This window comes from Fistularia commersonii, chromosome 19 (assembly GCF_037954325.1).
Source record: "Fistularia commersonii isolate RoL2024-O1a breed Wild chromosome 19, RoL_Fcom_v1.0, whole genome shotgun sequence".
NCBI lineage: Eukaryota > Metazoa > Chordata > Actinopteri > Syngnathiformes > Fistulariidae > Fistularia > Fistularia commersonii.
In genome coordinates this window covers 16,433,983-16,460,154 of record NC_141302.1, presented here as the reverse complement: position 1 = coordinate 16,460,154, position 26,172 = coordinate 16,433,983, and the positions used below count along the sequence as shown (strand labels likewise).

General features: G+C 40.3%; 2 protein-coding genes across 2 annotated transcripts; one reads left to right on the top strand and one right to left on the bottom strand.

Annotated features, from left to right (window-relative positions):
* Positions 1–235: 235 nt before the first annotated feature.
* LOC147223930 (AP-1 complex subunit sigma-1A) lies at positions 236–9,174 on the bottom strand. The gene is made up of 5 exons (XM_086165773.1): positions 9,006–9,174; positions 4,378–4,556; positions 3,215–3,323; positions 2,781–2,918; positions 236–1,565 (listed from the first exon to the last, which is right to left on the bottom strand). Exons 1-5 carry the CDS (start codon positions 9,006–9,008, stop codon positions 1,518–1,520), a joined length of 477 nt encoding a protein of 158 aa, XP_086021899.1. The 5' UTR covers positions 9,009–9,174; the 3' UTR covers positions 236–1,517.
* Positions 9,175–17,600: 8,426 nt separating this feature from the next.
* Positions 17,601–23,722, top strand: LOC147223929 (uncharacterized). Its single transcript, XM_086166294.1, has 5 exons — positions 17,601–17,686; positions 19,422–19,736; positions 19,828–19,932; positions 20,675–20,769; positions 22,477–23,722. Exons 1-5 carry the CDS (start codon positions 17,602–17,604, stop codon positions 22,540–22,542), a joined length of 666 nt encoding a protein of 221 aa, XP_086022420.1. The 5' UTR covers position 17,601; the 3' UTR covers positions 22,543–23,722.
* Positions 23,723–26,172: the final 2,450 nt, after the last annotated feature.

The window sequence follows — 26,172 nt, the reverse complement described above, 5'->3', positions numbered from 1 at the left end:
ACAACGAAACGCATCATCTCTTATGCTGGTAATGACAAAAAGTAAGCAGGTGTCAGTCTGGTTTTATATGGTCATTTCTGAACGTCAACAAATCAAACTTGAGGTCCAAAATCAACGGTTAATGTCCAAAACCTGAAATATTTATTAATGTGCTGCCACTGCAAAAAACTGAACTAGTCCATGGTCCTACACTGGGTGACATGTTATATTCTTCACAAATGATATACACTGAAAGTTTAAGTCAGTACCCTTTACACATGCAGCAACAACCCAGCAGCCATAATTACTCAGGAGACTACTGAACGGGGATTGGTCCATTGTTCAAAAGAGGCACCAACAAAGTCTGCCCCATCCAAGAACTAGGAAAGTAAGATTTAAAAAAAGAATGAGGTTATATTTGTTTGGAATCACATTGCATTCTCCAATAAAATGTAATTTTCATCATCCTGAGCTCTTATCTCTCAATGGTCTAAATGAGACCTTAAATTGTAATATATTCTCTCTTAAATGTTCAAGTATTTTCATGCAGGTCAATCAACCTCACATCAGTTTTCTATTCAGACAGATGTTTCAAATGTAACTCGTGTGATTCAGAGGCAAAAAAAATTCTAGATGTCTACATATGTTCTTGGAAAAAGAAATGGAAAAACGAGATTCTAAAATTAAGGAAATATTGTGTCCTCCGATTGAAAAGGGTCTTTAATGATTGTGTTTGGATTGTCTTTTCCAGGAGGAGGAAACAAGTGATACGAAAGAGTGTACAATTAAATTAAGGTTAAAAATAAAAAAATAAATCACTTGTCATTGTGAGCTCAGGATTTCATATTTGTTTTCCTCTGGCGAATGCAATATGTTTCTGTGTATTCAACAGCAGTTTCGAAAAGTACTGTACCCAGCAGGGAGGTCCGAAAGTATCAACAGACATACACACACATGTTTTTTGGTCTTTTGTTGAAAAATATACAGTAAAACCAGGTTTATTTCTCAAAAGTATTTTCTGTTTTCTTATCTTTGCTTTTGCCTATTATTCCCTAAATTCCACGAGTGAGTCTGCACGACGGTTCAACCGGCTCTTTCCAAAAATGTCGGACCACAAGCTTGCTTCGCCATGTCTCCACTATCTGTGGAGGGTCAATTCGACTTTCTCGTCAGAAGAGCTCAACTTCGTTTCAACTTCCAAACATTTGAACACACACACACACACACACACACACACACACACACACACACACACACACACACACACACACACACACACACACACACACACTGCTGTCACACTAACAAGTTAATTGCACTCCACATTAAATCACGTATCTACACAAGACTACAGGGCGAGTTCCATTCCTTTCAGACTGTTTCCAAGTCAAACGCTGCGCCTCGGCTCCCCCCCGAACCACACAAACACAAAAGCAGTGTTGTCAGTGGAAGTATGTTCCAACCCACGTACTGTCCCGCCCCCCCATCTATCCAGCCTTCTGGCTAGGATTCTGGTCTCTCACAATCTGTGTGGTGTACTACGCCAAGCCCATCTCCTCCAACACGCTCCTGGGCGACTCATCCTCCTGGAAAGAAAACCATGAGAGAAAATCAATATCTCTCACGTTACTATAATTTCCTAAAGCTGGGCAAATAAGCCCAGCTCAGTTTCACTTTATTCTCCCCACTGACGGACTCCAGACCATGCGTTCACGCAGATAATTCATAAATACAAAATATGGCTGCTGTTTATTTTCTATTAACAATATACTAAAAAACAAATCTTAAACTGTAAATAAACATTTGTTTCTCTGGATTTTTCTATGGCATATGGGAGCATCGGATAATGTCTGAGACCTTTGTAACAGGTTACAGAATTTTACCAAGGTATTCTGAATAACACTATAGTAGAAGAAAATAATTGGAGACGTCTGAGCCAAAACAGTCAAAATATCCCTTGTACATTCTTATTATTTAGGTAAATGTATCAATGCACTCCAAGGAACATTCCAGTGTCTTCAAGCCAGGAGTCTATTTCCTTATGTGGCTGGGACCACTATCATTCAAATGGAAAATAATGACGGGAGGACACAAAAAACCAACATGTTTTGGGACATCTATAAACATAAAGGTCCAAGTACTCAAAGTAACCCCTTTTGTGGCCTTCCAGGCTCAGACTGTGGAATGAACCATTCTGGAGAGAAATTATTTTCTTTTTTATTTCTGCAAGTGCATGGTTTGTCTTTAGCACATCATATGTACTTACAAAGCTGCTATTATGTCCCTGCACCTCAACTACTATTGATTTCGGCAACTGAAATCATGATGTCCAACATAGTGTCTGACACAAATAATAAGGCTCAAGCATTAGCAGCGATGTGATGCATGGCTCTAAAAATGTTGCATTATGGCGGCTGACCCTCCCCTGCCTTGCAGTCATTCTCGCCTTGCTGCCAAGCAATAGACACCAGAATGGTCCCTGAGCTTTTGAGCTCCACATCCCCAAATAATAGTTTGAGAGATTTCAAATCCCCAAACGTCCCTGGAAGTAGTTTCAGCACAGAGTCACCATCTTTTCCCGTAAGCCACACAATCAAAGACATAAATGTCTGCTGATATAGTGACACCATTTGGAACCGCACCAGTTTTTGTGAGCCACCAAAGGAGCTTTGTAATCGTTATCATCAGAGCAGAGAACTACAAGGGACTACGAGGCTCTGCACCTGCAATCCAGCAGTTAAGTTAGAGCCATGGTTAGTAGGAGAGAAAAAGGGGCAGAAATAGAGAAAACCTCTGAGTACCTCCTGCAGTAGGTCGGCTTGTTCAATGGCTTTGAGGACGCTCTTCTTTGACGTGTCCTGGATTTCACCTCCCATCAGAAACTCGTCCAAAATGAAGTAGGCCTTCTCAAAGTTAAAGATGATGTCAAGCTCACACACCTACAGAGAGAGAGACACACACACACACACACACACACACACACACACACACACACACACACACACACGACATGGCTCTTTCACAAGAAAATGCATAGATTAATTTTGAGCTTGAACTGAACCTGACCTTTAGCGATTCATTCACAATCCTAACTTAAAAGTGGAACCTCAGAAATTCTATTTCTCTACATTAAGAACGGCAAAATGCTCACAGCAAGAAAATGTCCCTTACACGGTTGTTGCTGGTGCTCGTCAGCCCTTCATACATGGCATGTCTCAGAATTTGAGTGACTTACACTGCCAAAGTATTTATCCAGCAGCTCCACAAAGCGATGAATGACTTCCAGTGTAATCAGCTCATTGTCCTGTTCTTCGATGGCACAACAGAAATAAAGGCTTGCATACCTACACACAGACACACAGACACACACACACACACACACACACACACACACACACACAAAAGCTATAAATGGAAATGGAATACTGTTCCATTTTAGTGATCAATAAAAATGCATGTTTCTGCTTTTCAGTTAGTCCTCCATCTATTAGATGTTTTGTCCTTTCTTCAATTTGATTTTTCAGACTGTAATGGAATGTGCTGTGATCGATTTTATTTTTTTTGGCTTTATTTGTAGCCTGTGTTACTTGTTTAGTATTCAATGACAAGTTAGCCTGTGTTACTGGAGTACCGGTACATTAACCCCTTTAATATAAAACGGTCAGACAAAAATTAGTGAATTGGCATTGAAAAAGACAATTGTATTCAGGGCACAGTACTTGCTTTCCCAGACAGGACTGTGATACTTGTTAACAGGGTATTGTACCATACAGGAGATTTCATTGGCACAAAGAATGAGCTCAGCAAAAATCAAGGTAGAAGAAGACTTATCTGAGGGTCAACCTTTGGGGCTCACAACACCAAGAGTGGAGTTTCTATCTAATTAGTTGTACTGCTTAACAAAACTTTCCCAAAAATTCAGTTATCTCTGGGTTGGTATGGGTGTGATTTCCCTCAATTTTATCAAATGCCAGGGAGCAATTCAACTATGAATTCAATAAACACAGGCGTGGCTCTGGCAGAGATGGGAGTACCAGTAAGCGCCTCAAGAAGCAGGTTTAAACCTGACAAGACAGAAGCGCTCTAATCCAGTGAAGTTGGTATAGGGCGCGTCAAAGATGGGATTTTAACTATGGGCTTGACAGGTTGTAACATGAAAACTCTGGGAGACTTAGTAAATCATTTATAGACACAGTGGAGGAGGATGTCAGTCAGATATGTAATGAAATACTAAAAATGAGAAGCTTAAAAACATCAACTTGAAAAACTGAATTTATCATTAACATCAAAATGAAGTTGGGAAAACAGGAAGCATTGTGAGCGTTGGTTCATTATCACAGTAAAACAGCAAACAGAAAAGAATGTGCATCAATGAGAATTGATGGTTCCGCATTTTACCTTTTGTAGACAATCTTGAGGTCTCTCCATTCTAGAAAACTGCACATTTTTGGTTTGCGTGCGAGCACTATCTGCATCAGCTCCCGGACCATCTTTTTCTTGTCGCGCTCAGCGGTGGCTGTGTACCATTTCTGCAGCCGAAGTTTTCCCTGCCGGCTAAACAGCAGCATGAAGCGCATCTGCAAAAACATTGGGGACAAACTTAATACGACAAAAACAGCTTCCTTCAATGTCGTGAAAATTTTGCCATACATTCTAAAAACAAATATGACAGTTTAGTAACTATATCAGACTAGCAAAGGATAATTTAAAGTATCCCACTACCTATAATGATGATGCAGTGACATTTTTCCATTAAGTGGAAGTCCACAGTTCAATGCAATACCATTAAACATATAAATAAATCACCAAAAAAAGTGTTTAAGCACAGTAATTTTAAAAATGGAGTTGAACGGCAGCATCTAGTAGTCAAAATGCATTACTGGGTACAATGAAGGAACTTGGTTTGAACTTACACTGGAAAAAATAATGCATCAGCAGGTGCTACCAAGCACTAGTTGCTACAGAGTGACAGAGCGGACAGAGGTGGGCCTAATGAACCATTTTCCATAATTCAGATTTGTACTTGGGCAAATCCAGAGAACTTTGGCAGCAAAGAAATGCAATAGCTTTACAACAGAGACTTCAATGGTGAAGGAAGCCCTAATCCTACTACCTACTACCAACTGGATCAATTGGTTGTGATATTTCATGATGCTTTTGAATTACAAAAGGGTCAGCCACTGTGCTTGGACCCATAGTATTATGGTTTCCACCTATTGAGCGCTTTCATCAACCTTGCGGTTTCATAGCGCTTCATACTGAATTCCAGTCACCCACTCACTTACACACCGACAGCAGAAGAGTTGTTGTGCCAGACCATCAGGGGCAACGGTGGGTTCAGCATCTTGCCCAAGGACACTTCAGCATGCAGGTGGAGGGAATCGGCTATTGAACCACCAGCCTTCCAATTGGAGGGAGATCCCAACAGAGCGACAACCACCCACAACCTTATATGTTCCTTCTTTTAGGCCATCTTATTATGGGGGGGGAAATAAACTCCAGGTCTGGAGTTATTTTGACAACAAGGGCCAGTGTTTCTGGACTAGCAACATCAGATAGAACATGACGAGGCTCATACCATCTTTAGAAGAAAGCAGTTGACAAAGTTTGTCTTTTTCTGACAGATTCACAGCATGACACTAATGTTTCTTTCTTTCTGCAGCAACATGCCAGATTGCAGAAAGAAATTGCTACTTGTGATGATAATTAAGCGCAAATATATCATATAAATTCAAAAAGTGATGTTCACACTTGTATGGCAATGGGCAGGATGAAGGGAAGGACACAATGTTCAAACTAAAAGATGAATTGAGGGCTTCTGGTTTGCAGAAAATTGTGTTAAAAAGATGTGAAAATCTTTTACAAGAGTGTTCCTTTAAGAAAAACGGGAAGGACTTCGCATTATCTCAAAATCAAGGAGTCTGGAGGACTTTCTGTCATGGAGGGAAACATCACCATGCCCATAAACTGATCACTTTATCTGATCACGCCGGCTGATCTTGGACCACAGATGTGAAGATATGACTACAGCTTTGCAAATGGATGGGCAAAAAGTATACCCGAAAGACTTCTTTTGGGCCAGAACGTAAATCATGTTACGCAAAGGAAGGTACTCTCGAAACGTTATTGAGACCAGAACTCTTTCTATCTTCACTGGAATGTGTTGCTTGTCATACTTTACCAGCACTGGTTTACTTAGGGTTTACAAGTCTGACTTTCATCAAACAGCCTTCTTTCTCCAATATTTATCAAAGCAATGTCACACAGGTGTGGTGGAGGTCAGGCTGAACTCACTAAATAGTTTAAATAAAGGTGTTCATATATCTTTGTTTTTACTACTCAGTAAAGTATAGGCAGTCATCACTTATCTGCATCTCAGCTGCAGGTTACTCTGTGAGTTTGGTGATATTATACTAGCAAACCACTACTATAATGGAATAAAATACATTACACATTGATTTTCACGCACAGGGTCACATGATGTAGAAAAACAAAGTCAGTGAACTTTTCCTGGTTGATCCTTCAGGGTGTGATCAGAACAAGAAAACAAGAAGCATTCGCAAATAGCATCCAGTTAAGCCAGAGGCCACTTGAGTGGTAAAAAAAATTTGATCTTGTGGCTCTTCAAAACTTTCAAATGTTGTCGGATCAAACTCAAAAATAAGGCTGCTTAAATGAGTTACATTGAGAGGGTTGCAACTCTCAAAACAATCATTTTACAACTGGTATTGTCTCAATGTACAACTTTGGGGAAACGTCTTTTGGGCTCATCAGCATCAATTAACCTATGCTCAATATGAAATTTAATTGTGCCATTTTGGCATTAAAAGAAAACATACTAAAATCCAGTACCATACTGTTCCTTGACGCATTCAAGGTTTCTGCCTCTACAATGAGTTTTTAGTTGTAAGTTTGTAGCAAATAATCACTGTAGCAAAACCCTTATCTAGTCTCTAACCGAGGTCATGGTGTCAATCATGGTCACTGACCATTACACCACTGAGCCAGGCATCGCTGTCAAAGCCCACACAAAAGTAGACAGCACTCCGTCATTGTGTTTTACAGCATTCCAGGCCACACGGGTGACCAGTTGGCTAATGTTTGATCGCAGCAGCAACATCAACAAGTGCTTCAAGCAAACTGTTTTCAAGCCAATGACAGAAACTGTCAAATTGATCCTGAATGGTTGGGTAGCAGCCACTACTGTGGAAAATTAAACCCTGCTCCATTTCTCTACATCCCAGAAAGGGCAAACCGTTCCCTGACAGTCTTTGTCCCATTATCTGAAACTCACAGACATCTAGAATGTTAAAAAGAAAAATGGAGGGAATATTTTTTTCTTTCCTCAGGTTATGATGTCTGGGGTCACACAATGGTCATAGTTAGTCTGTCTTAAATCAACCAGTGTATAGAAGTCAGTGCTAGGTCCTTATAAAAGGACATCTCTTTTAAATACCATGGGACGTACTAGCTGCAGCTGTACTGATCCCTTCTTACAAGCGGCCTGAAGGTTAGGGCAGGCGTCTACTCGGAAGATGGAGCCTGGCCCACTTTTTCCAAGGCAAGCACATTTTACTGCAAATCATACAGCAGATCACAAAATGCTCTGTGTATCTTCAAAACATATAACTTCTGCTCATTTGCAGTAGTTTCAATGGAGGCAAGAGAAAAGTACATGTCAATATTTACAGAATGTGGGCTTTTCAGTATCAACTTTATGTGTATTGAACAAGTGTTGATGGGCACAGAATCACTTAACAACTTAAAGACTGAATGATTAACAAATCAATTTGTCTTTTGTTAACTTTTGAATGTGAATTGGTGGTATCTTGTGAACTTAAGAAAACACATGGGTTGTGGTCTGATGTTGAGAGCAGCAGTATGGTATGAAGAAAGTCATTCAAACACTGCTTGATGAGTATTTGGATAACAGTAGTGTTAAAGGGGTGTCTCTATCTTTGGTTGATGGTGCTGAGTAGCACATTTCTGTCAACACTTTGTGTAATAAATTAACAGTCTCAAAGGGTCTAACACTGAACTTACGTTTTGCCTCTTCAAATGACAAAAATGGGTAACTCTCATAGCAGTTTAATCACAAAAGGAATCACAAAGGATATTTGACCTAGATCACCAGCCTGACATTTAAATGTATGATTTCATTACTATAACAATTGATTGCTGTTTGTCATGTTCGATCCAATGTGTTAGTAAAAGTTCTGGATCCTTTTCATACAATGTCTTCTAATTTATAGACATGTTTCTTAACATTTCGATAAGGCAGATTGATTGCTGGTTTCCTAATAAAAAAAGAATTTAAAAGAGTAGTATGAAAAAAAGCATAACTCACCAGAACAAGGTAATAAAGTGTTACTTTTCATTGATAGTCCTGAGCTGTCCGATCATTTTATTGGACTTTCTGGTCTTTTTCCCTTAAGTGTTTCACAATTTTTCTCTAGTTTCTGAAGCAAAACTACTTTGTTACTGGTTTCTAGGTCATTTGCATAAACTAATTTACTTTGTATTCTTTCCATCTGGGACGGATCAACGACGGTGTATCTGATTCCTTCTGTTTGAAACGTGAATTATCGAAAAAAAAACTTGTTTTCCTTACAGAAGAAATTAATTTGTGCATATCCATTCCACAGCCATGCAGACAGCATGAACGGAGAGCCGAGCAGCTAGCAGCTGCTAACCTTACGTTTGTTGACACGGTCTATATCCTGGAAAATGGGTCGTTAGGCATACAGAGGAAGCTAGTACACAGAGATGATTAAACATAAATACAATTTATTTTATTTTTATTTTTTGGTCTAAATACCATTCATGCAATGTCTTACGAGTTAAAAAGGACGTGAGTTACATGTGATTATTTCAAACATAAAGCCGTGACACCTATGCTAAGAACGGCCAGGTAGAGGGAACAGGTACAGTCGGCACTTCCTGAAATCATACACCTTGTTAGCACTAGCTTATTAACTCATTCTTGTCTTTGGAGAGAGTAAAATGAATGAAATGCGGCGACTTACCATTCTCGCTGACAGTCTTTTAATGTACCGCTGCGCAACAGATAAAGAATGACCGTTAACTGCCCGGCTGAATGCAAACGTATACAATAAGGCTAACGTTGACAGTCCATGTCTGTGTGAGATATCATTCTACCAGATGCTGCTACGCGGAGCAGCCCCTTCTCCTACTGAGCATGCGCACACGTCTCCTTCCTTTCCGCTCCGACCGTTGGCTGGAAACCAACAAATTCGGCTCATTACCGCTCCCCCGTGGAAAGAATGTGGTCTGAACATTCACCATTTGACAATATGAAAATGAAGAATATAGACATACTGATGATTTGATTTGTTTAATCCATCTATTTTTTTTAATACATTCATAATGTTTTTACAGCGAACACGTTTAGAGTTCACTTGTCTTTTAATCATGTATTGCCTTTGCATATAAATGTACATTTTCCGTATAATTCTCCTGCACAGAAGAAAAGCAATGGGAGCCAGTTTGGTGTGTTGAATAGTGAGGGAGAGGTGATTGCTGTTATAGGACGGCCGCTGTTGCTTAAATGGACTGTTTTAGTCTAAGAGCTTCTCAACTCAGAGTGATGGACTGGTGTTGACATGAATCCAGCTATCAGAACATCACGCTGCTGCGACTTGAAGGTGACTCTCACATTATCTGTTTTTCTGTCTGTCTCTCTCAAAAACATGGTTAACTTAATTGATCCCCCTTTGTCACAACAGCGTAGACAGTTATATTGTCAAAAGATTGAAAAAATAAATAGATATAAATATAAATATAAATATAAATATAAATATAAATATGAATATAAATATAAATATAAATATAAATATAAATATAAATATAAATATAAATATAAATATAAATATAAATATAAATATAAATATAAATATAAATAGAGACAGAATACAGGAGATAGCAAGACATCCACAAATAAACAGACAGACAACAACAGCAACATCATCAGGGATAAATATGGAGAACATAAAGGAACAGTAAGGGTGAAAAATACACAACCAGAAGTAAACCACAATGTAAATAGAGTGACAATAGCAATGAATGAAATAAATAAACAAAAAAAAGGATGAGTGCAGTCTGGGACCAGCAAGGATAAGAAAGACAGCAGAGTTAGGGCATGACATGTGAATGGGGTAAGGTGGAGAGGTTGTGGAAGCAGCACAGGTGCAGACTGCTGTTGTACAGTCTGATGGCCCTGGCCGCAAAGGAGCGTCTGAAGCTCATTATGCAGGGGGCGATTAGGATTGTCTAGGATTGTCTAGGATAGCTTTGTCCTTCAACCTCCCCACTGCCACCAATTGAAGATGGTCCAGGTTCAGTCCCACCACCAACCAGGCTTTCCTCACTATCTTATTTAGCCTGTTGACCTCAGCAGTCCTTCCACCGCCCCATCAGCACACTATAGCGAAGAAGAGTGCTCTGGCTACCGTAGCCTGGTAGAAGGTCTTGAGGAGCCCTCTACAGACATCAAATGACCTCAGTCTCCTTAGGAACATCCTGCTCTGACCCTTCCTGTAGAGTGCATCAGTGTTGTGTGACCAGTCCAGGTTGTTGTTGATGTGGACCCAAAGGTACTTGAAGGGTCCACTATCTACACCCCCTCAGCATGGTTGGTGATTGGTGCATGTCTCTTCTGATTCTTCCGGAAGTCGACAACCACCTCCTTGGTCTTGGAGATATTGAGTAGGAGGTGGTAATGGTTGCTCCACTCAACAAAACCTGCGATCAGACCTCTGTCCTCCTCCTTGTTGTCATCATTGATGCATCCAACGATGGAAGTCTTCTGAAAACAGACGAAAGAGTGGGAGGACTGACAAAAGACCATCATGGGATATGTTTGTGTGTGTCTGTGCACACTAGCATTTGTAATGCTGTGAACTTTATTGCATTAATTCGAGCAGGATTCAGTTTCCGCCGGATAATTCTTCATCCAGTTCTCGCCGTTGTCACTGTTGACCATGCCATCGCAGTCTGGTTTCACTGACCTTCTCTCCAAAACATCTAACATCTGATGGACTCATTACTGATCCAATCAATATTTACTCCCACAGAGAACCTCGACGTCTTCATCTCTGTGACCTCCAGCTCTGCCCCCCCGCCCCCCCATCTTTTCATCAGTGCCAATGTTTCTTAACTATACAGTATCGCTGGTAAGATAAGATAAGATAAGATAAGATAAACTTTATTGATCCTCATGGGGGAAACTCCTTTGGTCTCACCCTTGTCTTGTGCACCTTTCCTTGCATCTGACTATCAAATCTATGATTTTATCATTTAAATTATTACCATCTAACTGTTGGTGCTACCGTTATTAGTATGAGATGATTTGTGTCTGTCCCTCCAGGCCCTCCAACCCCCTCTGTCTCAGTCACACTCTTCTTTCTATCCTTCTCACTCTCTCATTGAGCTGGGGTCTGTCCAAGGTTCCTGCCCAGTAAAAGGCAGATGTTTCCTCACCACTGTCACCAAGTGCTTGCTCACGGGCGAATGCTGACCTTCTGTAAATCATTTTGAAGAGCGGTCCAGACATGCTCTACATGGAAAATGTCCTAATACAACTGGGTTGTGATTTATAGCCATATAAAAAAAATCTGACTTGACTCAACTCCATAAAGCCATCACTGAGTGACACCGCATAACCCAAATGCCTCATTTCCATATTTCGCTTCTTGTCCAATGATATCCAGGAGGAGTCACAATACTCCATCATTTTGAGCTTAGTACGTGACCTGTCCACATTCACAGATATCTGAGAAAAAATAACTTTCTGACCTGTGAACGGCCATCAACCTCCAGCTGGACGCCTCGGACCGTAAACAGACACACCAAGTCAGTGCTTTCGCCTCAGGGCCTGCAGCTTTGTTACCATAGTGACAAGAATAAACTGAGAAGAATGTTTCTCTGCTTCTCGGCACTCACAAACAATCAGTGCATGTGGACTGGATGCTAAGAGTAAATTCATAGTCCATGTAATAATGCTGAAAATTCCATCTGCATCAAATCCTGTTTTCATATTAACTTTCCTGTGGGAGGGACATGTTTCTGCAATGCAACTCTTGCAAGGAAAGAATTAACTTTTGTTTTATATTTCCTTTTGGATTCTTTTATGTAAATGTTTAATCTTCTTCTCCTAATAGCTGCTGAGTTGTTTGCTACAATAAATAATTGGATTGAGACTTTAAAACGCAACACAACCTGACAGAAACATTTGCAAAACTGTGAAGTCAGGGTATTATTATTGAGGTGTTGGAAAAGGGTGATGCTGGAGACACCATTGGTTTTCCTCTTCAGCAGTGTGGGAGGCAGCCCCTGCAAAAGTTTCCCTATGACAGCTCTTCCGGTGTTATATCCCAGCACCTACTATCAGTCTGCTGATCACCCCACACCCATATGTCCTATCATTGCCCAAGAGGTAGGAGACCATTCAGCTGTTTCATCAAACTGAAAAAAGAAGGGCAGGAAGAGGTAAAAGAGGAAAACAAGAAGACCCCCCTCTTAGTGGAATGGTCATATATCTCTGTATGATGTGGGAACGGTAGTTTTTCTTTATATGACCTTTTAATGTGAATGAAAGAAAAGGTGTACAAGACAGTAGGGAGACCAGCGATGCTTTATGATAACGAAAAGACCGGAGGCAGAGCTGGAGTTTGCAGAGATGAAGATGGTGAGGTTTGCTTTGGGAGTGAGGGGGATGGATAGGATCAGGAATGAGTCCGTCAGAGGGACAGCACATGTTAGGTGTTTTGGACAGAAGGTCAGAGAAGGGACAGTGAATATATTGGCAGACGGATGCTGGAATTGGAGCTTCCAGACAGGAGGTCTCGAGGAAGACCAAAGAGAAGACTTATGGATGTAGTGACAGAGGATATGAAGTTAGTTGGCTTGAGAGAGGAAGATACAAAGATAGGGTTAGATGGAGATGGTGGATTCACTGCAGCGCCCCCTGAAGGAAAAAGGCCCAAAGGAAAAGAAGAATGCGAATGGTTGTGTGTCAATATATGTGAAGAGGCATCAGAGCCATCACTGACTGCAAAGGGAGTGCCCAGCAGGTCAGCTACGACCCCACCCTGCCTGACATCCCGAACATTTCTTTGCTCACTTCAACTCGTCAGGCTGCAGAGACGCTCCACATCTTCCTCAGCCAGAAATGCAGCGCCAGCCTCTCGCCCTGAAGCTGCATCAGGTGAGCTCTACCCTGAGGAAGATCTACACCAACAGGGCAGCAGGACCACGGGTGTCAGGCCCGACCCTGAAGTCATGCACAGAGCAACTGGCAGGGGTCTCTCTGGATATCTTCAATCTGTCCCTGCAACTGTTCACCTGTAAGCCTCAAGTCCTCATAATCGTGCCTGTGCCGAAGAGATCAACCGTCACCTGCTTCAATGATTACCGTCCTGTCGCCCTAACACCAGTAATCACAGAGTGCCTCAAGAGGATCCCCCTCAGACACATCAAGGACAGGATCCCTGCTGGGCAGGAGAGGCTACAGTTTGCCTACAGGGAGACCCGCTCCACAGAAGATGCTGTCTCTCTAGCACTTCGCACTGCCCTGTCTCACCTACAATGCCCCAGCACCCACATCAGGATGCTGTTCGTGGACTTCAGCTCAGCCTTCAACATCGTCCTCCCAGAGAAGTTGGCCCTGAAGCTCCGCGACATAGGTCTGCCTGCCTCCCTGTGTTTGTAGATCCACGACTTCCCCACAAACCGGCCTCAGGTGGTGAGGCTGGGGAACTCCACATCCTCCTCTTGGATCCTGAACGCTGGCACACCGCAGGGCTGCATAGTCACCCCGGTCCTCTTCACACACGATTATCTTGTCATCCATTTCATTAACAACACCATCATCAAGTTTGCAGATGATACCACCGTGGTGGATCTCACATCCGACAATGCTGACACCCTCTACAGAGAAGAGATCCAGCTCCTAATTCAATGGTGCTCAAACAACAACCTCATCCTAAACACAAGCAAGACCAGGGAGATGGTTGTGGATTACCGGAGGTCCAGGAGAATGGCACGCGCTAACCTTCATATAAATGTGGATACAGTGGAGCACGTTGACAGCTTCAGGTTCCTGGGCATCCACATCTCATCCGACCTGACCCGGGCTGTTAACACCTCACACCTGGTGAAGAAAGCCCAGCAACTCATCTTCTTTCTAAAGAAGGTGAAGCGAGCTGGGCTCTCCTCTCAGCCACTCATCAACTTCTACAGATCGACAATAGAAACCATCATCTCTCAGTGCTACAGTGTGGTATGGTGGCTGGCCGGCATGCGACAGAAAAGAGCTGGCCCAGGTGGTTAGAACAGCACAGGGCCTTGTGATGCCCAGATGCAGATGAAGGCTAAGAACATTGCAATGGAAGCAACCTACCTGGGCAACAGCTTGTTTGTGCTGCTCCCATCAGGAAAGCAGTACAGGACAATCAATACCCATACATCTCAGCTAAAAAACAGGTTCTTCTAAAGAGCTGCAAAAGCAATCTATTCTCCAAACCATCCCCCCTTTGCCAGCTCCAACACCCTACTCGCAGAGCACTCAAATTCATATCTGGACCCACACACACCCAGCCACACACTAATACAATGCCGTCTCTGGACGAATGGCCAGCCATCAGTCCTCAATGGCAGCGGTGATCAGGAGAATATGAGAACCATTACTTGGGTATCCTACACCCACCTGGACACAAGAGAAGAAATCAGGGACATACAAACCGATTCCTTCCCCCCTTTGCGTCAATGACCTACCTGCAGTTCTCCTATTTGTCCACTAAGCGTCAGTACAACAAGGTCGTACTGGTTCTTGCACAAGAGTCTCGTCACCAAAACCACATCCTTAGTCCTCTGTTCAGCCGTTGCTTCTTTCATTGTTGAAAATGTTTTTCTACCGGATATAGGACAAAAAAATGCAAAAAAGGACGAACACACAAAACAATTTAAATAATCAGCAGAGTGAACTGACAAACAAGTGAAATCATTTCAACAGTTGTTGGCATAACAGCTCTAAGGTATAGGTCACTGTTTGAATGAATGTTTCTTTATTGTTACTTCTGAGGAATGACTATATGAATGTTCATTCATTGTCATTCCAAAAAATATACTACATAGATTTATACCTTAGAGAATTTAAACTACTATTGATGTAATCCTTGGTTTTCCCAAGTATTTCAGCTGCATGCATTATAACCCTTTTCTGCACCTTACAGAATATACATTTATACATTCCATAATGATGTTTCATTTTATCATCTATTTATGTATGTATGTATGTATGTATGTATGTATGTATGTATCTATCTATCTATCTATCTATCTATCTATCTATCTATCTATCTATCTATCTATCTATCTATCTATCTATCTATCTATCTATCTATCTATCTATCTATCTATCTATCCGTCTAAAATTAGAATAGCATGAAAAAGTTAAATAGTTAAGTAAAAAGTTAAAAAAGTTAAAATGAAACCCATATATATACTGCTCAAAAAAATAAAGGGAACACTTGAACAACACAATGTAACTCCAAGTCAATCACACTTGTGTGAAATCATAGTGTCCACTCAGGAAGCAACACAGATTCATTTTGACTTGTTTTAAGGACATTACATCAAAGTTGGATCAGCCTGGAGTTTGTTTTTACACTTTAATTTTGAGTGTGATTCCTAATCCAGACCTCCATGGGTTGATACAATTGATTTCCATTGATCATTTTTGTGTGATTTTGTTGTCAGCACATTCAACTGTGTAAAGAGCAAAGTATTTCATAAGAATATTTCATTCATTTAGATCTAGGATGTGTTTTCTAAGTGTTCCCTTTATTTTTTCGAGCAGTGTATTATATAGATCATTTACAAATAGAGTGAAATATTTCAGGTCTTTATTTCCTTAAATTTTGATGATGATGGGGTGCAGATAATGAAACGCAAAATTCTGTGCCTCTGAAAATTAGAATATTGTGTTTGTAATATTGGAAAGTCATGGTGACAGAACAGCCAGGCTGTTTTAAATCAAAACATGGGTAATGGTTTTCTGAGCCTTTAAATGGTCTCACAGACAAATGTCACCTTCCTGGGGTGACAACAGAGACAACATCAGGTCTTACCCGGGCTGTGAAGAAGAAGGACTGGACTATTGCTCAGAGGTCCAGAGCCCTCACTTCACAGGAAAGTAGACTCTGCTTGTCCTTTGGAGATCCAGGTCCCAGAGTCTGGCGGACCATTGGGGCGCCATCAAATCCATGCTGCTTGATCCACGGTCAATGACGGTTTGATCTGCCGAGTAAAGTACTGGTGATGGTCCACTGTGTCTTCTGAAGTCCACAGTTCAAGGAGTAAATCTACCACAGCATCTGAGAGCACTTCCTCCTTCCTTTTGTTGACTAGGTTTATGGAGGTGATGATTTCATTTTTCAGCAGGACTTAACACCTGCCTTCAATGCCAAGGTTAGTTCAGTAATAGGCTTGCACACTGGCCTGACCCGAAGCACGCAGAGAAACTATGGAAGGTATGAGACACCAGACCACCAACGCAGATGAGCTGAAGGTCGCAGTCAAAGAAACCTGGGCTTCCTGTCCACCTTATCGATTACCTTGAGTACATAGAAATGAACCTTTTCATTCAACCTTTTCAGATCCTGACATTTCTGTTTAAAATATCCTTTTTTTTTTAAATTCAGCTCGTGTAATAACCACATTTTCCGAGACACTAAATTTTGGTTTTTCATAATCTGTAAACCCTAGTCATCAACATCAACACATGAAACAAAGGCTTGCTATGTTCCACATTATGTGCAATGTATCCATATAATATATATACTGCTCAAAAAAATAAAGGGAACTCTTGAACAACACAATGTAACTCCAAGTCAATCACACTTTTGTGAAATCATAGTGTCCACTCAGGAAGCAACACAGATTAATTTTGACTTGTTTTAAGGACATTACATCAAAGTTGGATCAGCCTGGAGATTGTTTTTACACTTTAATTTTGAGTGTGATTCTTATCCAGACCTCCATGGGTTGATATAATTGATTTCCATTGATCATTTTTGTGTGATTTTGTTGTCAGCACATTCAACTGTGTAAAGAGCAAAGTATTTCATAAGAATATTTCATTCATTTAGATCTAGGATGTGTTTTTTAAGTGTTCCCTTTATTTTTTTGAGCAGTGTAGTTTCTGAAATGAGCGAGAAATAATGTGAAGTCTTTCAAGATACTCGGGTTTTTTTGAGACATTCCTGTATCTCTTGTTCCCATATACTTCTTATATGTCCATCTGAACAAACTATAACACATTTAAAATCATTAATCACCAAATCTGCTCATCTCCCTTCACATGAACATTTCGTCCCATCGCACCCTCTTTATCAATTGAATGTGTGTTTTATTGCTGTATTTGCAAAACCCATTGCGCTGTTTTTTGTTCACGTTTTTGCAGGAAGAATATAAGGATATGATTTTTCTGTTACCGCTTGGTGTCAGTTTTGCTTTTATTTTCACTTCTCTGTCAGAAATGTGAGCGCAATGATAAATGCTGTGTGCTGTGGGAAAGGATCTCAGACGTCGAGGGGGGAAGAGATGATTGCCATCAGTCAGAGCAGAAAGATGAGACAGCTGTTGAGCTCTGTGCTCCTCGCCTCCCTTTGCAGCCCCTCTTCATGGAGTGAGTACACACTCTCACATCACTTCTGCAGGAAATTAATGTCAATGACAAGGGTTGATATATTGTTTTGCAATTGTTTGGTTACAATATGTCATTTCATATTTTTTTTCTCCCTGAGAACCGATTTGCCCTTTAACTGCCACGCAATAGTTTTTGAAAACAGAGAATGTGATTCAAACACAGTAAAAACATTTTTTAAAAATAACATACATTAATTTGCTATCCTAGCATAAGAAATCTCTCGATGCTTAACACAGTTGAGATAAGAAAAAGCCATATGATTGTAAGTGTGTCTCTGTCAGACTCGCGGCTTTGAATGCATTTACATCTTTTTGAAATAATATGCTTTACAATATTGAGAATAAATCCCCTAAATAGATGAATTAAATGACACCGAAAGCAAAACAAAACAAAAAAAGACTAGGTAGACGACTGTTAACACACAGGATGTCTTCAGAGGAAGAAAGCGTTTAATCATAAATCGTGACCCAATGAAGAAGTTTGGATGAAAACCATTTAAACTGTATGATAGAAACGGCAAAGTATACAAATAGCAGAGTGGAGTGCATCAGAAAATTGCAGGAAACAATTTGGAAATCGAGGAAGGTGTAATCTTGAGAATTGATGTAGCGCTTTGTGAATAATTTATTTCTAAATTTTATATTTCTTGATCAAAACAAAGTGCTTAAAAGTCAGACACTGATTTTTGCCTTCAATTAAACACGAGGAGTGTTTGTTTCTTCGGCGGGCTCCAAAAATGCATCATGTTTTGACAAACTGATTCGATTTTTTCAATTGATATGTAATGTTCATTGTTTCATTTTACAGTAATTGTCAATCAAAATATTTGACCATCAGTATTTCACTGTGACTTGCTGTCAATTTTAAATAAAATTAATTAATTTGTTAAAATCCACAGAAAAAATAAAAGAGTTCATGGTCAAAGCAAGGAAGTTGATTAAAAAGGCTGGGAATTATTTAAATATTCGTTCATTTAATTATGTTTCAATTATGCCTACCTTATATCTAAGTTTTACCCTCTGTTTAATGTGACTTTTTGACTTAACTCAATCTTATATGGGATTGTACTCGGTAGATGTTTATTTCAATCAATTTACATTTACCTAATTCATTGGTGACATTCCCAAAAATGGAGTTACAACTTTAAAACATGCTTACCTGTCTGGCACTGACTGCAGACAGCAAAGAAATTTTTCATTGTGCAGGGAAACTGGTATCCTGACTGTGCGTTAACACTTTGAATACTTTGCATCCTTTGGACACTCAAATCCTTACATTGCAGTTTTTAAAAATTAAATCCAGTGATGTTAGATTTTATTAATTCTTTTGTCATAACCAAATGGTCGCAATTTCCATTTAAATTGCAAATATCTAACTGATGATATCATGTGGTTGATCATATTTATCTTACTGTGTTCAGAAAGATGTTTGTGATGTAAATATGTTCACACTGCTCTGTGCTGTAAAGTGTCTTTACCTTTTAAGAAAGGTCGTAATAGATAGTATTATTATGATTGTTATATTTTTCAACACATCATCTCAAAATCAAACCTTATTTCTTACAGCAATGTATCGTGTGTGCAATGTGCTGTATATAGTTTGTGATCTGCCTCACAAGTAATATGTTATACAGATGTCATCGTATTTACGCCGCCAGTTTTTGTAGGACTTTTTAATTCGAAGCAAAACAGTAACCCTGTCCTTTGTTTTGCAGGTGATTTCTCTGACATGCTCACCATCCACACCTCACGTTCTGCTGTCCAGGAGGGGGACCAGATTGACATCACGTGCTGCTTGAATTCGACGATGGAAGGGGGGTACATGGAGTGTCTAAGAGATCAGGAGAGAATAGGCAAACAATATGTGATCTTAAAGCAACAGAGCTGTGTGACCTTCACGTTGAAAAATACCACAACGAGAGATTCGGGCACATACTCCTGCAGTACAACCATAGATATACCGATATATAAAAAGCTTACAGGAAACGGCACAGTGATCATTGTGAGACCACCGACGGACAAACCAGATGGTGAGAGACACTTGTGAGTTTGTGGAGTGACCCAATCGCATCAAAATCATGGATTCTACCAAAAAAAGATGTGATTGATTTTCCTCTCCAGATGGGGACTATTTTCTTGGCAGTTCCTTGCCAATCATTGCAGCTGCAGCGTCACTGGTGATCCTCTTCATGGTTTTGTTTGTGTGCAGCTGGCGGTGGAGGCAAGGTAGGAGGCAGAATCCCTGACCACTTTTGTTTCGTTCTTTCAGAAGAACAGCATCTGGGTTTGCCGTCTGTGCTGGGCATTTTGCATCATCATGATAATAATACATGGAAGTTTCAGTCAGTTTGGATATTTAGACAGGAAAACGCAGTCGTCTCCGAGTGTCCTTTGCTTGAAATGCACATAAGTCAATGTAGGTTCCAACAAGGGGCCTTTCTGTGTGCCCAAGTCCCCATGTCTGCCTGGGGTGCCTATGGGCTCAATGGGTTCCACCCACAGTCCAAGAACAAAGGAGGATCTTTGGAGAACCTGAATGGCCCAGATGTGTGAACGAAAGAGTGAAAGTTTCCAAACCTCTATTTAGGGACAGGTAAACAACCCGTACATGTCCCTGAGATGGCCTGATGACCGGTCCGCCGTGAACACCACCTCTCAGTGACAGTTGGGATAGGCTCCAGCTCCCACGTGACCTTGAGTGCTGAATGGCCATTATCCATAATGAATGAAAATGAATGAATGAATGAGTGAGTCATACATGTTACTCCAGTTTACACTTTGTTGTTGTTCCCCTATAAATGAAAAGAAAACATGCCTCCCTGCTCACGCTTCTGTTGTCTATGTGCTATGGTTCTTGTCAGTTACATCTGAATAATGAGTGCATGTGTGTGTGTGTCTGTGTGTGTGTGTGTGTGTGTGTGTGTGTTTATTTGTGTTTGTGCACTCAAATCCATCTCACTTTTTTCAGAGAAAGCAGCAACAGTGATCTACGAGGTTCCGTGCAGCGAGGGCCCAGAGATTGACAAACACAGCACAGCAAGTTCCACAGGCTCCACCCAGTGGGTAGGAGGCCGTTTCCTTCTTTTATTGTGTCTGACTAAAATGAATAAAACAAAACAGTTAACATATGAAGGAAACAGTGAATGTTTGGATGTCTCAAAATGCCGTGGAGATGGAAGAGTGAATGTTTGTATGTCCCTATATGTGGCCCTATGTCGGTCCCTCTGTTTCATCCTGCAGCCCAAAAACATGCAATGGGGTTATTTGGGAGCGTCTAGTCCCATTCTGCATGAAAGAATATATAAATAGATGAATGAATGTGGGTTTTTTATTTAATTTTTCCATCCATCTTCTGCCGCTTATCTTGCACTCAAGGTTCACTCACTCATTCGGCAGCTTTCCCAGTTTTTTCCAACTAACCTGCTGCATGTTTTTGGACTGTGGGAGGAAACCAGAGAAACTCATGTAGATATGGGGAGAACATGCAAACTCCACATAGAAAGGTCCCCTTGTAGCAATCGAACCAGGATCCTTTGAGCCCGAAGCGCTTACCACTGCGCCACCCTGCTGCCCTTTGATGAAAAATTGTATTGTTTTGTATCAGCCTTTCGTTGGTAGTGTTGAAGTGTCCACATTATACATCATAAACCATCATGTGAGGTTGCTTTCCTCAGTCTACCTGAACACGACTGATATAGAGTAGCATGATGGTGAAGAGAAGCACTGTTGATGTTGACTTGTGTGTGTTGTATGCGTGTGCATGTGTAGATTATGTTTGAATGTGTGAGTGTCAGGTTGCAGATGAGTGCAATGGCATTTGGTCATCAGCTTTGTAACATGCACAGTTGGAAAAGAAAAACAGAATCGACTAGGAAACTGTAGAGCAGAATATGATGTGAGTCTAACACAGATGTTCAGTCAAACAGTGTATGGAGTATACAGGACTGTCTAAGAAAATTTGAATATTGTGATGAAGTTCTTTATCTTCTGTAATGCGTTTACAAAAACCAAAATGTCATACATTCTGGATTCATTACAAATCAACTGAAATATTGCAAGCCTTTTATTATTTAAATATTGCTGATTATGGCTTACATCTTAAGAAAACTCAAAAATCCTATCTCAAAATATTTGAATATCATTAAAATGTAATTTTTGTTTTTTTAACTGCATTACAGAAGATTAAGAACTTTATCACAATATTCTAATTTACTGAGACAGTCCTATAAATATGAATACAAATATAAATCTGACAGGGCTCCGTGGAATACACAGATATACAGATCATAAGCAGCGTGTTGTGAGATAGAGCTATTGATATGGATGCCCGGAGAATAAAGTAAAATAAAATACAATTAAATCAAATTAAATTTAAAAAAATAAATAAATATAGATTGTTGGAGAGGGGGGAAGGCTTGTTTTTTTGAGTGTTGTGCAGTTAAGCATTCCCAGATATGTATGTGTTTATGTGCTCTGACTCGGGTAGTGGTGCTAATCGAGCTCTCAAATAAGCTTGTTTTGATTGAATTCTAGTCTAAATTGCACCTTAAATCCAAGTGCTCCGAATTCATGGAAGCTGCCAAAGTCCCAAGAATTGCATTTGCACGGTACATCGTTATGAATTTGTCAGTGACATTCCAGCTGTCCTCAAGTCAGTAAGATAAAAACCTTTAGTCTGAGTGACAGTGTGCATTGCCTGCACCAACAGCTCTGCTGTGTACAAACAATACAATGTGCATTATCTTGGATTTTCTTTTTATTCGTCCACAGTGTCAAGTGACCGTGTATGAATCCATTGATTACTTTGTGCATGTGGACACAAAGAGCAGTGACTGAAGATCTGCAGTGGATGGACTCTCTCCAGTTTTTTATCTGTATGTAAATGCTATGAAAGCTATGTAAATTTGCTCGTAATCATTCATCCCCAGTGTAAATGCTGTATTTGCTGAAAACCACCATACCAGCTAACTGCTGACTTTGTCACAGCGTATGTGTATTTCTTCATTTGCATCATATACCACATTGATCTGATCTTCTGCCATTGTGATGGTGAGTTTGCACCAAAATGGAGGTTTCACAACGGACTCTTATTTTGAGAGAGGGGAAAATGAGGTCTGTCTGGAGATGCTGACAGAAGGTCAATGACAGGAAGTGACAGGAAGTGGAGGCGGCACTTACGACACTTAAAAGTCGCACCTGCCTTGCCGCAACTCAATCAAACTCAAAATGTTGTCACGCTATATTTTATTCCAACCAACTTGCGTCACTTAACCGCCTTCATCCACTTGGCCTCTCCAACCATCTGACCCTTCTGGTCTGAGGAAGACAAGACAATATGAAAAGATTATTATATCATCAAAGTCGAAGAGGCCGGACTGTGGCAGTTCGCTCATGTGCAGAGGAGGGAGAATTAATATATAAATCAAAGGATACTGAGGTTGGAACTGCCATGGAGGAGATCTTGATGATGAGCAGATATGGAAAAGGATAAAAAATTTTCTTATCAAAAATCTTGTTGTGCAACTCAACCTCTCCGAGAGGCTTCCGCAGCTCCGGTTGTTTGTACAAACTGAAGAAGCCTCTCAGACGAAAGGTGAATCATCTTCAAGGGAAGACCCTCAAGTCCAGATGAAGTTTTTGACAAGAATTAACCATGACCTGGATGACTGAGAAACTCCATAGCCATTGCTATTTTTATCATTATTCGTTCATTCATTCATTCATTCATTCATTCACTATCCATGTTGCAGCTGGTATGGGGGTTGGAGTCCAGGCGAGGTTGACCCTGGACCAGTTGCCATGTACAAACATCCATTCACTCACCCATTCATGCGCCTGGACAATTAAGGGTGTCCAATAGACCTACTTAAGGAGACATTTAAGGAGAACATTGAAACCCAGGGAATCAAAGCAGACACCTTGATGTGTTATAACCATAATTTCTACTGTTATCAGCAGTGATAGTAGTCATAGTAGTGGAACTAGAACTAGATGATCCTACTTTGAATGAAGAAAATGTTCCTGTGTTTTTACAGAACACAGAATGTACCTTTGTATCCTGGTCAATAAAAAGGGTCTACACACACAAAGCGTGACCAACCCGCTGTCTCATTTTAAGCCAACTTGACAGGACCTGTTTGGCCAGATAAACCTGTCGAAAGACCGTTCCATCCCATTTGGTGCCATGAAAACTGCCCCCTGTTGGCCATTTGGTTGTCGGAGTGCACTTCGTAGAAGTGCTCCATTTCCCTTCCACAGTCCACAAAAGAAGAAGTACATCTGAGATGGACAAATGGAGAGGATCTGGGCCACACAGGTGACTTTTCCCCACCACAAACAGTCTCTGGCACCAAAGGTGCGGACATACAGACAGCAGCAGCCACTAACTAGAAATCCTTTTTTTGGACTTTAAATCATCTTTTTATCATGATTGTTATTTTTCTTTATCATTTTTGTTAGATGTTAGACAGTTTGTATTGGATTTCTAGTTTCTGTATCTGTAAATGCACACAGATCACATACCACATGGCCACGGTCAGAAGCACAGGTTGGTCAGTAATTTCCCTGTTGACCGCAACACAAATATCTACTTCAGAGTTTTAGATGTTTGGGTTCAGGATACACAGGACACAGAATATGTTACGGGGAAGTCACTCCACCCATGGGTGGTGGTGGCCAGAGTAACACAGGTACGAAAGGAGGGGTTTGCTAAAGTTCATGGTTCATGTACTGAATAGAGCACCAACTTGAGAAATGAGAAATACCACTTTGCGCAATGATTCGAAAAACTGTAAATAATAACTTGTAACTTATAATAACAAATTAACAATATCAATATAAGCAAGTTCTGCTCCAACTGCAGCTTCCATCGCATTGCACCACATAGATTTTTGCTGCCTTATTATCACACTGTCTGTGTGTGCGTGCTCCTCTTTGGATGTGTGTTTTTCCCTTAAGCAAATCAATGAAAATGATTATTGTTGTTGCCAACAATAACGATAAAATAATGTAAAGAATAATAATAATAATAATTAATTATTTGCATGCAAAACATTGTCATGTTGTGTTTCACACATTTTAATAACTTTATACTTTATACTATATTTATACTTTTAAGACTCCAAAAAAACAACTTGCAAATTGAAGAGATGGCTGGTAAAAAAGAAATATATCTTAATAGATACTTTGAGTCCAATAAATTTTCAAATGTGATATTTGTATGCATTTTACGTTAAATAGACAATAAATAGAAAACAATATTTCAGACCAAATACAACTAATTGTTCCCGCTCAGTTCCAGGGAAAAAAAAAAGCAGAATTCATTGCATCCCAAACCACACCCACATCATTACCAGAAACCCCTAAATCACACAGAAAACAAGCATCAACACATTCCCCGATATTCATGACTCACTTACTGTTATTTTTTTGTTTATGTTCAAATTTTCACGCTTGGTTTCTGTCTAGGGTTTTCTAGCTATATTAATAGGGAACAAGCATGACAGAGCTGCAGTGGGTAGATAGATAGATAGATAGATAGATAGATAGATAGATAGATAGATAGATAGATAGATAGATAGATAGATAGATAGATAGATAGATAGATAGATAGATAGATAGATAGATAGATAGATAGATAGATAGATAGATAGATAGATAGATAGATAGATAGATAGATAGATAGATAGATAGATAGATAGATAGATAGATAGCTCATGGATTCAGCCTAAGCCTGTCAAGATAAGATAAGATAAGATAAGATAAGAACAACTTTATTAATCCCGAAAGAAATTGTTGTGTCAGTTACAGAAAATATAACAGTAATAAATAATAAAAAGAAAAAGGCAGAATTAGAAATAAAAATAAACTATAAACTATAAAGTGTCTCAGTGAAACTATAAAGTGTCTTAGTAAACAAGTGATAAAACTGTAAGTGTCTTAGTAACAAGTGAGGTAAGGAGTGCACCATAGTATGATAAAAGGAAAAATTGTAGTGTAGCTGTTATGAAATGAAATATTGCACAGTTCTGAATATTGCACAGTGAAATGAAATATTGCACAGTATTTGGTTTTTTTTTTAGGTTAAAGATAGGTTTTTATGGTTGCCGGCGGCTGACTGGAGAGGAATTAAAAAGTCTGATCGCCTCAGGGAGGAAAGACCTCCTGTGGTGTTCAGTGGAGCTCCTCGGTGGTATCAGTCTACGGCTGAAAGAGCTCTTACAGGATGTCAGTGTGGCATGCAGGGGGTGATGGACATTGTCCATGATGCTGAGGAGCTTCCTCAGCATCCTTCTCTCTGACACCTGCACAACAGACTCCAGCTCCACACCCAGGACAGATCCAGCTCTCCTGATGAGCTTGTTGAGTCTGTTAGCGTCAGCTGTCTTGAGCCTGCTGCCCCAGCACACAGCAGCGTAGAAGATGACGCTGGACACCACCGAGTGGTAGAACATCTGCAGCATGGTC

Excerpts from the sequence above, each read along its gene's own strand:
- LOC147223930 (XM_086165773.1), bottom strand. Across the intron at positions 2,919-3,214 it reads TGGATAAATACTTTGGCAGT|GTGTGTGAGCTTGACATCAT; the intron begins GTAAGTCACTCA and ends CTCTCTCTGTAG. Across the intron at positions 1,566-2,780 it reads AAGCCGACCTACTGCAGGAG|GAGGATGAGTCGCCCAGGAG; the intron begins GTACTCAGAGGT and ends TTTTCTTTCCAG.
- LOC147223929 (XM_086166294.1), top strand. The coding sequence starts at position 17,602 with ATGATTGCCATCAGTCAGAGCAGAAAGATGAGACAGCTGTTGAGCTCT. Across the intron at positions 17,687-19,421 it reads TTGCAGCCCCTCTTCATGGA|GTGATTTCTCTGACATGCTC; the intron begins GTGAGTACACAC and ends TTTGTTTTGCAG. Across the intron at positions 20,770-22,476 it reads CCACAGGCTCCACCCAGTGG|TGTCAAGTGACCGTGTATGA; the intron begins GTAGGAGGCCGT and ends ATTCGTCCACAG.